The sequence below is a fragment of the Vulpes lagopus genome, chromosome 9, assembly GCF_018345385.1.
Source record: "Vulpes lagopus strain Blue_001 chromosome 9, ASM1834538v1, whole genome shotgun sequence".
NCBI lineage: Eukaryota > Metazoa > Chordata > Mammalia > Carnivora > Canidae > Vulpes > Vulpes lagopus.
This window is the reverse complement of record NC_054832.1, coordinates 16,274,550-16,285,546: the sequence shown is the minus strand read 5'-3', so window position 1 is coordinate 16,285,546 and position 10,997 is coordinate 16,274,550. Positions and strand designations below refer to the sequence as shown.

Sequence of the window (10,997 nt, the reverse complement as noted above, 5' to 3'; positions counted from 1 at the left end):
AGCCCCGCTTCTAGCATGAAACACATAGTACTGGTTGAAAGTTGACATGGTATGAACTTGTGTCTAACTTAATAGAAGTATAAATGGACTCTCTGTCTTTGTTTGCATCTATATCTATGTCATCCATCTACATGTATGTATACAGGTATGTGTATATACCTGGCTTAGTATATGCACTTATATTTGCTAGTGCTTCCCACCAAATGAGCCTAGAAGCAATGACACCCCGGTAGCAATGAGCACACCTAGTACTCAGATCTTGGTTTCTAACACCATTCTCCCATAGAAGGAACCAGAGCTCCTTGGAGCAAAGGCAGGTTCTAGGGTTAAGGAGGGGAATATGCAAGATGAACCTGCAGTATCTAATATGGCCAGAAATTAAAGAAGTACTCAAAAAGTAAAGTGAGGGAGTATGTCAAAGGGACACAGGAACCAACTGAAAGAACTCTCAGTAGAAAAAGCTGAAACAATTTGAGCAGCAGAATAGATAATATAGTATTGGATTTGTACCTAGAGTACAAAGTAAATATTCCTAACTCTATACCAATATAAATAAATAAGTAAATAAATAAACAAACAACTAAATAAATGGGGAGAACAGACAAACCTCCTGAATAGAATAATCCCAAATAATTTATGTAGATACTCCCCATTCAAGGATGTGGAGTGTAATTCCCTACCTCTTAAGTGTGAGCCATGCACAGTGACTTTCTTTTAATGAGCACAGAGAAGATGGTCAATGTCAACATCAACAGTGATAAGTCATGTTGATAGAAGGTACCTTTGATATGACAAGGTGGGAATGGCACTTTCCCTCTGTGATCTTCCCCCCAACTCCCAGTCTAATCATGAGAAAAACATCAGATGAATCCAAATTGAGGGACAGTCTACTGTCAGGGCTGTCATGGTCTAGAGGAACCTAAAGGGACACAAAAACTAAATGCAATGTGATATTCTCATGGGAATCCATAAATTATTTGGAATTCTTCTGTTCAGGAGGTTGTCTGTTCTCCCCATTTATTTATTTATGCAATAATTTACTTATATCAGTATAGACTTAGGAATATTTATTTTGTGCTTCAGGTAACTAATCTGATACTATACATTAGGTAAAAACTACAGAAATGTAAATAACGTGGGGCACCTGGGTGGCTCAGTGGTTGAGTGTCTGCCTTTGGCTCAGGTCGTGACGCCAGGGTCCTGGGATAGAGTCCTGCATCAGGCTCCTCACAGGGAGCCTGCTTCTCCCTCTGCCTGTGTCTCTGCCTCTCTCCCTGTCTGTCTCATGAATAAATAAATAAATAAAATCTTTTTTAAAAATGTGAATAATGTATGGGCTTTATTCAATTATAATGTATCGATATTAGTTCATAAGTCATGACAAGTGTTCCATATTGATGTTAGCGATGTGAGACACTAGGAGTGGGGAATATGGAAGCTCTGTAATATAGTCACAACTTTTATGTAAGTCTAAAATTTACAGAACATAAAATCATATTAAATTAAAAGTTTATTTTGAAGCACCCCCATCCCTGCCCCTGCCCCTGGCTACTTCTTTTTCCTGACCCTATGTTCTCTATTTCCAGACCCAACATACTGGTCTGCACCTTATGCCCTGATTGTGCAAGAAATTGCAGTGGAACAAACAGGCAGCCTTGACATCTCTCTGAATTCAATGTGGTACATCTTGCTTGTTGACATGAAGAGTTGAATACCATTTCTGGTTTTCTGGCACCCTTCTTTCTTGGCTTATCTAGTTTCTGGGGGCTTATCTGAGGCATTTTTATTGCCTGTAATGTGTCTGAGAAATAGTTTGTTTGCAGCCTGAGGAGTCTTATGCATTGGTCTTTTGCCACTGGAGGGGTCATACTCTGCACTGCTGGGACAGAGACACATTGCCCTCTGTGTTGAGGATGGCAGCATCTTCCAGGGGCTGTCACATGTAATTCTGATGGGGCTTATGTCTTCCTGAAGGCAACCTGGGTAGCCTTCTTCTGCTTTCTTCTGCTTCTTCACCATCTATCACCTTGAATGTGATAAAATCTTTGTCTCATCTTCTGGACCATCATTCCCATCTCCTTTCCCTCTAATCTTTACTTTCAACATTTGTAAGGATTGGTTATATGACTATATGGGGTGCCTAGAGGAGAAGAACTTAAAACAGTTAGAATAAGAAACTGGTAACAAGGTGTTTTGTCTGGGGAAGAGCCTCTTGAATGGTCCTTCATAGGTAAAAAAGGTTACTTAGAATTCCAGGACCAGTCCCTAGGGTAGCTCTGTGCAGATTAGCAGAAGGCGCCCTCTCTAGGCAGCAACTAGCTGCCTCTCTAGGTGTAGCCCTGTAGGCAAAAGCTGATAGGGAAGTTAGGTCTGGATTTGAGGTCCTAAACAATCCCTCAGCCAGGCAGCCTTGTGCAGTAGACAATGTACACAACTATTCATTGTGACCCTGAAATGTACTGTAGGTAGTAACCCAGTGGGGGGAAGAGCATTCAAGATAATCATTTCTTATGTGAGTACCTGGAGACATGGTGCAAATTGTCTCAGGAGTCCTCTGGAAGAAATGAGTTAAGATCCTTACCAAGTGGCATGCTGGACACACTGGACCTGGCTCCTATTGATTCATGAGATTCAATTATTAATTTTTCAGGAATTTTATGAATTTGATTAAACCTAGTGGCTATTAAAAATTAAAGCATATAAACTCACAATTAAATTATATTGATACAAATGTAGCAAAAACTCAAAATTCATCACTTCCTAATTATTTGCTACGTTCTCCTATCATCTATGCTTTTGAGGTTACTCACATCTATTGTATCTGTACGGTGGGGATACTGCATGCTGGTGTGCTACTGCTCATCTTTCCAAGACTTCATGTTCAGTGACATCATGTCAATAGTTTGAAATTGACCATGGTGGGAGTATTTGTACCCTGGAAATCAACAAATGCTACAAATCAGCTCCCACACCCCCAGGAAGGGGAAAAGCAGGGGATATGAACTGGGACTCACAAACGTAGGGGTGGGCCTGCATGAAGAGAACCACTTGGGACTCCCAGAGCTCCCAAGAGGAATGAGGAGGGGGCTGGAGCTCCCACGGTTGGTGAGGGGACTCCCTTTGCTCCTCGGGGGGGATCATCAGCTTCTGCTTTGGTTCACTCGGGCAAGTGCTCCAAGGTCTGTTACCCACTGTGTCCAGGTGACTCGGGCTGGGTAATCTGTGTTAGGGAGCCCAATGAGGGACTGGAAAAGAATTTCATGGGGGAAACACATGTACCCATGGGACCTACAGGTAGGGTTCAGACTCCTCTATTCAAACATCTGGGGAGGAGCTGTGGCTCAGGAGAAGGGGGATAGGGCTGCTCAGTGGGAGAGTGACCAGGTAGTGTAGCTGTCCCCTCTCTCTTCCTTCTAACTTTGTCTTCTCTTTCTCCCCTGGATCCCCTCCACAGACTGTCCCTGCCCTCTGAGCACTTGGGGAAGAGGGTACTTGGGCAATGGTGGGTGTGCGGAGAGGAAAAGGAGGAAATCCCTGGTCTACCATGAGGTGGGACATTCCTGGGACAGGCCAAACCAGGGTTCTCCTGAGGCAGTCCCCAGTCAAACCCCCAGAAATGGACCTTTGCTTGTGAGCAGAGAGCAACACTCAGCAGCCATGGAAAGAGGTACCTGGTGCCTTGCCCAGTAAAGTTTTGGGGAAAGCCCTCGGGCCCTGAGCTGGTGTGGCTAAGGGCTCAGGCATTAGCGTTGGAAGAGCCTGGGTTTGAGTTCCAGCATTTCCCGTGTTGAGACCTTGAGCAAATAAATGCCTTTGCCTCTCCGTCTTGCTCAGCCTGTTTCCTCACCTATGAAATAAGCTTCCTGCTCCTCACCTTGTGGCTGGTGGCCTTCAACAATCTCAAACAGTGGTTGTTGTTAATAGATCCCCTTTCATCCTGTCGGTTTGTTTTTCTATGCTTACTGTGAGCTCAGGTCCCGAGAACTGGTTGTCTTGTTTCTGTTTTTAAAAGCAAAGACCAGCTTTGGCAACAAATAAGTAAACATGAGTACGATCTGTCACTGAGCTTGGCTCTAGAAAACCTTTTACTGTGTGAGAGTTCATAATGACAACCCTGACTGTTAGATAAACCTGTGTGTGGAGGACACAGGTGTTAACATCTCAATGCGTCAGTCACCATTTCGTAGCCACTAGAAAGACACTCCATGACATACACCTTTATACCGGGAGTGTGGCCTCTTTGCTGTGTGTTGATTACACCACCAAGTCAATTGTCAAGGCCCAAATCTGATCATATTTCTCACTCACTTGAACATCTCCAGTGGGCCACCCCCCCACCGCCACTGCGCATTGCCCAAAGGACTGAGCCCACGCTTGGCAGGCAAAACCAGCGCTAATGTGATCCAAACATACTTTTCAACGGCTTCATGGCCTGCCTCCCCAACCCTCTCCCTCTCTTCACCGCATCCATGCCCAGGAGAATGGATTTCACCACTTCCTGAACACATCCTGCTCCCTTGTGCTTCTGAGCCTTTGCTTTTGGCCTTCTTACTTACTTTGTTTCTCCGGAGAACGTTCATACATTCTTCAAAACCCGGCACAAATGCATCTCGGTGAAGCATTCCTCAGTTCCTTCAGGCAGAGTTGTGTGTTCTTTTTGCTCATGGGCAGAGAGCTGTGCCTGCATTAATTTACTTAGAGCATTCTGTCGAATATGGAGGCATGGGTCTACATTATTGGCCTAGGAGTGAACTCTTCAGTTTCCTCAACTGATAAATGGGAGTAATATTAACCTCATAGGTCTGTTGAGAGGACTAAACATGAAACTGTGCTACTGAGCAGTGCCAGGCACAAATAATCACTTGATGAATGATAAACGTAATGACTGGATCAAAGGGTCCATGTTCTGTGACAGACCCCTTATGTCTAGTAACACATGGCTATGAGACAAACATCTTGAACAGAGATCCTGTTGGTGTGGAACCAGTCCATTTGGGGGTCAGACCACTGACCTTGATCTTGTTGGCACTGTGCCCAGGCTAACTGTAATTGAGGATCAGATGTAAGAATCAAGTGGGTGAAATATCTAAGGCAGCAAGAAGACTCGTTTGTACCAGGTAACAGATCAGTGACTTTTACCCCTACTCACATTTCACATGGACACCTCAGTTATTTCCTTGCTGCTAGCCTTCATTGCTGTCATTGGTGATTATTAACAAAAGTTATTATTTGCATTTCACACATATATTTGAATTTCACAAGTCATATATTTCCAGGACAAGAGCCCAAACTAATCAACCCAGTCTTTGGGAAAGCAGCTGATGGGGGGCATCTCCCACTTGAATTACCATTGAGGATTTGAAATTGAACACATGGAAGGGAAAAAATTTATTGAAGATTTTATTTATTTATTTATTTATTTATTTATTTTGGAGAAAGAGAGAGCATGTGCATGCACGCACACACACACACACAAGTGGAGTGCGAGTGGAGAGAAGGGGCAGAGGGAGAGAGAAGCCGACTCCCTGCTGAGCAGGGAGCCTGACATGGGGCTTGATCCCAGGACCCCAAGACCATGACTTGAGCTCAAGGCAGACCCTTAACCGACTGAGCCACCCAGGCCCCCCCACAGAAGGAAAATTGATCAACTGATTAATTTTGTCTTCCCTGTACCTTAACCATTCAGTCTCTACCCACTCTGTGCAATACCTATTCTTCTGAATGTTTTATTACAAGTGCAGTTTCTTTCATCAACAGCTAATCTCATTTGTGTTCAGAAAGCGTTCAGTTTGCCATGCTAGAGGCAAGCGGAGAGGCTGCTCAGGGACCTGCTAAGCCAGCATTCAGGGTGATCTGCCCAAGCGTTTTGAGGCTGCTGCCCTTCCCCTAAACAGCTTGGCCTGGCCACAGCATTCAGGCTGCCAAGAAAGGAAGCCAGGATTCTTCAATACTTTTTGTGCTGGGGTCACATTTGCAAATCTGGGTTGAAATGGGCTCTTGACAAAGGTGGCTTCTCTATGTGCTTCCACCATGCTGGCTTGGTTCAGTGCAAGAGGGCCACCAGCAGTTTCTGGAAGTCCCCAGAGGTGTCTGAGCGAACCATGTCCAAGAGGGACTTCTGATACTTCTGTTGGAACTTTGCTTTTATCCCCTGAAGGTCCACCTGGAGGAGAGATGACAATAGCAACAAAGACAAGAACATTTATAGTATGTTCACAATGAATGCAGGCAGGTACGGCTCTGAATACATTATATTCATTTGTTCATTTATGCCTCAAAACAACCATTTGCAATATGAGCTATTACTATTCTTATTTTATGAATGGGAAAGGGGAAGTGGAGTCCAGCTCCCTAAAGGTTGCAGAGGTGAATCTATCTATCTATCATTTATCTATCATCTATCTACGTATCTCCCAGTATAAATTTATTTATGGATACCAAAACTGGAATTTCAGGTGATTTTTCTGTGGTTTTTTTTTTGTTTTTTTTTTTAACCATCATCTTAAAACAAATCATTCTTAGGTAGCAAGCCTGTACACAAAAAGAGGCTGCCTGCAGGCCAGACCCTGGGTATAGGGTTAAGAAAATTATCAACACAGAGATTTGAAACGAAGTTCTTTTTTTTCCCCTCTTGTACCCGGATCAGCAAGGCTATTAGTGCCAATCAACAAAATTTAAATCAAGGGGCAGCCCGGGTGGCTCAGCGGTTCAGCACCTGCCTTCGGCCCAGGGCATGATCCTGGAGTCCCCGGATGGAGTCCCACGTCAGGCTCCCTGCATGGAGCCTGCTTCTCCCTCTGCCTGTGTCTCTGCCTCTCCCTCTCTCTGTGTGTCTCTCATGAATAAATAAATAAAATCTTTAAAAAAAATTCAAATCAATTACAATTTGTAGGACTTATTTTGAATGTAACTCATTGATAACCTGAAAGACCCAGGCACTGGAGATGGGCAGAGGACACAGACGAAAAACAAATAAAAAGATTGTTCTGCTCTGAACACCCCTAGGACCTAGTAAGGGAGACAATACCTGCACTAGAAAAGATGTAAGTACAGAGAGAACACAGTGTGTCTCATAAAAGAAGCACAGAACTCTCTTTAACAAGGAGTTGTGTTCTTAATTTTTAAAAATTTAGACTCTGTTGCGCATTCTAGACAGATCCACAGACCATCACCCAGGTTTCTGATTCTTTTTCCTCCTGTCTTGATTGGAGGGATGAACTAAGAGAGAAAGAAGATGAGAACCCCAAAGATACAGATGCAATGAAACTCCGGGACACCTGCACCCCGATGTTTATAGCAGCAATGTCCACAATAGCTAAACTGTGGAAGGAGCCTCGGTGTCCACCGACAGATGAATGGATAAAGAAGCTGTGGTCTATGTATACAATAGAATATTCCTCAGCCATTAGAAACGACGAATACCCACCATTTGCTTCGACGTGGATGGAACTGGATGGTATGATGCTGAGTAAAGTAAGTCAATCGGAGAAGGACAAACACTATATGGTCTCATTCATTTGGGGAATATAAAAAATAGTGAAAGGGAATAAAAGGGAAAGGAGAAAAAATGAGTGGGAAATAGGGAGACAGAACATGAAAGACTCTTAACTTTGGGAAACGAACTAGGGGTGGTGGAAGGGGAGGTGGGCGGGGGGTGGAGGTGACTGGATGACAGGCACTGAGGGGGGCACTTGATGGGATGAGCACTGGGTATTATTCTGTATGTTGGCAAATTGAACTCCAATAAAAATAAATTTATTAAAAAAATAAATAAAAAATAATAAAAAAGAAGATGAGAGCAGAAGGCAGGAGAATGAAGGATTGAGCAAAATGGACGCTGAGGGATCCCTGGGTGGCGCAGCGGTTTGGCGCCTGCCTTTAGCCCAGGGCGCGATCCTGGAGACCCGGGATCCAATCCCACGTCGGGCTCCTGGTGCATGGAGCCTGCTTCTCCCTCTGCCTGTGTCTCTGCCTCTCTCTCTCTCTCTCTCTCTCTCTGCGTGACTATCATAAATAAAGAAAAATTAAAAAAAAAATATATTAAAAAAAAAAAAACAAAACAAAACAAAACAAAATGGACGCTGAGTGAGGGGAGACTTGAGCAGGATGCTGTGTGTTCCCCGCCCCCTTGGCTCCACTACTTAGCTGGGGGAGGGGCAGGATAGTGGGGGGCAGTAAGGGGAGCAGGGACAGGGCACACTGGGGCTCCCTTCTAGTACCAAGTGGTTTTAGGAGATTAGGGGATCCAGCCAATACATCTCACTGGGCCTGAAGCATTCTGAGTGAATGGTCCACATGTGGAGATGACCCAGGACATGTGGCCAATCCTAAGATGGGACAACACATCTTGGAATGTACACTCCATGGCTCACGTTGGAGTGAACACAGAGCCCTGGTGAACCCTCCAGAGTGATCCAATCCCCTGGGGTCTTCCAGAATTCCCCATCCTGCTCCATCTTGCTCCTGCTTTCTTGAGCCTCAGGATCTCCTGAGACTTTGGTGGGGGTGCGGGTGGGGTGAGTTACTAAGGGACAGAGAGACAGAGACTGCAGAGATCTGGGGAGAGAGGGGAGGAGAAAGAGAGAACTCAGGAGAGTGGCAGAGAGACTGGGGAAGGGAAGGATGTGGGAGCAAGAGAAATGGGCTGGAAGGGAGAAGAAAACTATGAATAGTGGAGGAGGAGGAGAAATTCCAAGAATAGGCATAAAAACGAAAGAATGACCTTCTTGCTAAATTATATTTTAAAACAGTGTCAGATGAAGGCCTTGGGCCAGGACTGGGGTTGGGACTGTCCCCTTCGATTAACAATTTTTTGAGGGCAGATGTCTGTGGTCTTTCAAGTGCTTCATTCTGCAAGTCTTCTCCTACTGTGGATGAAATGCCACTTCCCCTAAATCTTGTCCCTCCTTCTCTCTGGGGCCCCTTGTTCCAAAGAATCTGCCCTGAATCTTGACAGGTGCTCCCAAGCTTTGGGCTACTCAGCTCCCTCTTTCTTATACTCAGGCATCCCAAAGAAGGGTGACATTGCTGCTCCCAACAGGGCAAAAGTGCATTAGAGGGCAAAAAGAACCTTAATCTTTTTATGTGAAAGTATATATATAAATATACACACACGTATATATAGAACATAGCAGAATAAAGGAGGACACGTGATGGAATGAGCATGGGGTGTTCTATGCAACTGATGAATCACTAAACTATCTCTGAAATGAAATAATGCACTGTATGTTAATTAATTGAATTTAAATTTTAAAAAGAACCTAACAGAATATATATTTACAGGACAATATATACATACAGAACATAATGGAATATGCATATAGGGAGCATAAACAGACATAATAGTGTATCTGTGGTGGTAATGTTTTGGGGGGAGTGGTGATTAGGGAAAAAACTGGGTCCCAAGAGGCCCCTTAGCAGGATGATTGGTAAAAAAAAAAAAAAAAAAAAAAAGGTTCAGAAATATTGTCCTGTACTGATACGCGTCTTGTGCAAAACTGGGCTTCCGTGGTGTGTTCAACTGCAGGCCCAGCCGGGGAGCTAGGCAGTCATTGGCTCATCGTCCCCTGCTGGGTGGCCTCGTCAGCTGTCAACCTTCCAGTGTCTCTGCTCTGTCCTCCTTAAAATGGGGCTGAGCGTGGTGGCACTACCCAGAAAGGCCCGGCTGGGTCCCCTCTGTGCAGGCCAGAAGAGAAGCAACTATCATTCCTGTATTTTTATAAGAAGAAACAGGTTGCAGCATGGCACAGTGTCTTCCACAAAGTCTGGGAAGGCAAGGGCTGTCTCTCTGTCTTACTTTTCTGTAAATGGGAGCTTAAGAAAAACTATTTGTGGATGACATCAGCGGTGGCCAAAGGAGAAGGGGCAGCCGGCGGCCGTCTTACCTCGGCCCTGGTCACGATGATGTGAATTAGCGTCTCCTCGTCGGTGCCCGTGCCCTTCATGGACTTGTACAGACGGTCGGCGAAATAGCCCTCCTGGTCCCGGGCACACCTCACTGGGCGGACAGGGGACAAGAGGAGGTGAGGCTTGAACCGGTTGTGGCCCGGGGAGGCCCTCCGATGGGGCCGAACTGGCCCGGGGTGTCCCCTGGCAACCCTTGAGCTATCTCAGGCGTGAGATAGAGCTTTGCAGGGTGCAGATCCACCCTCTGATGGGATCTAGAAGGTTCCCTTGGGTCAGGGCACCTGGGCTCTTCAACCAAGGACTGTCTAAACCCCTTCAGCGCACCCCCTGCTGGTCCCCGGAGACCCATGGGGGGAGGAGGAAGGCTGTGGCCTCCCTCAGGCCCTCAGCAGGCCTTTCCCTGCTGACTTTGTGATTCTTAGGGGCCAAAGCAACTTGTCTCGTCTAAATGAACTCTCTGATGCTGGCTTTGGGGGTTCAGGGGGGCACCCACAGATTGGCAGGCCACTCTGCCAGAATAAAGCTTCAGAATCTTGAAGACTCACTCTGCTGGACTGCGGCCTGCTTTCCTGTGCTTAACAACCTTTCCGTCCTTTGTTTTTCCTCACTGGCTTTGCTCTGTGAGTCTCATCTCGGAATCTTTTCCAAGTGCTCCACATTCTCTTTTAGCTCTGGATCTGGGATGCGGCACAATGGAATGTTCGATGGTGTCCTCGGACACCTTCCTGTGCTCCTGCTAGGGTCCTCCCCTTGCTTTGACCTAATCCACAAACTAGTGAGGCATAGCTTGGACTCACCAGTCAGGCCAGAGAGTGTGTCTCTACTCCGGGGGAATAATCATCTTTCCTCTCCCCGCCTCCCAGGGCTGGGGCACGATATGCCCATGGTGACAAATGCTTTGGGGGAATGAACCATTTACTCTTTAGGTGTTGACATTTACCTAGGACACTTAATGTTTTTGATGCTTGTGATTCGTAACGAGTAATACGCTCAGTGTAAGTGTGGAACGTGCACCCTTCATATGTCCTGTGATGGGAAATTTTGTTTTCTAGGCAATTGCCTACACGATTGATTCTTACTTATGAGCACTG

The 10,997-nt window shown here is 45.5% G+C and overlaps 1 protein-coding gene across 2 annotated transcripts in view; it reads right to left on the bottom strand.

The window, feature by feature from the left end:
• Nucleotides 1-5,503: 5,503 nt before the first annotated feature.
• ANXA13 (annexin A13) overlaps nt 5,504-10,997 on the bottom strand; it is a 50,637-nt gene continuing 45,143 nt past the window's right edge. For both annotated transcript variants that reach the window (XM_041769332.1, XM_041769334.1), the window contains 2 exons: nt 9,885-9,997; nt 5,504-6,163 (listed from right to left, as the gene is read on the bottom strand). In XM_041769332.1, the coding sequence (XP_041625266.1) occupies nt 6,044-6,163; nt 9,885-9,997 (233 nt within the window). In that variant the 3' untranslated portion in view covers nt 5,504-6,043. The remainder of the gene's footprint in view (nt 6,164-9,884; nt 9,998-10,997) is intronic.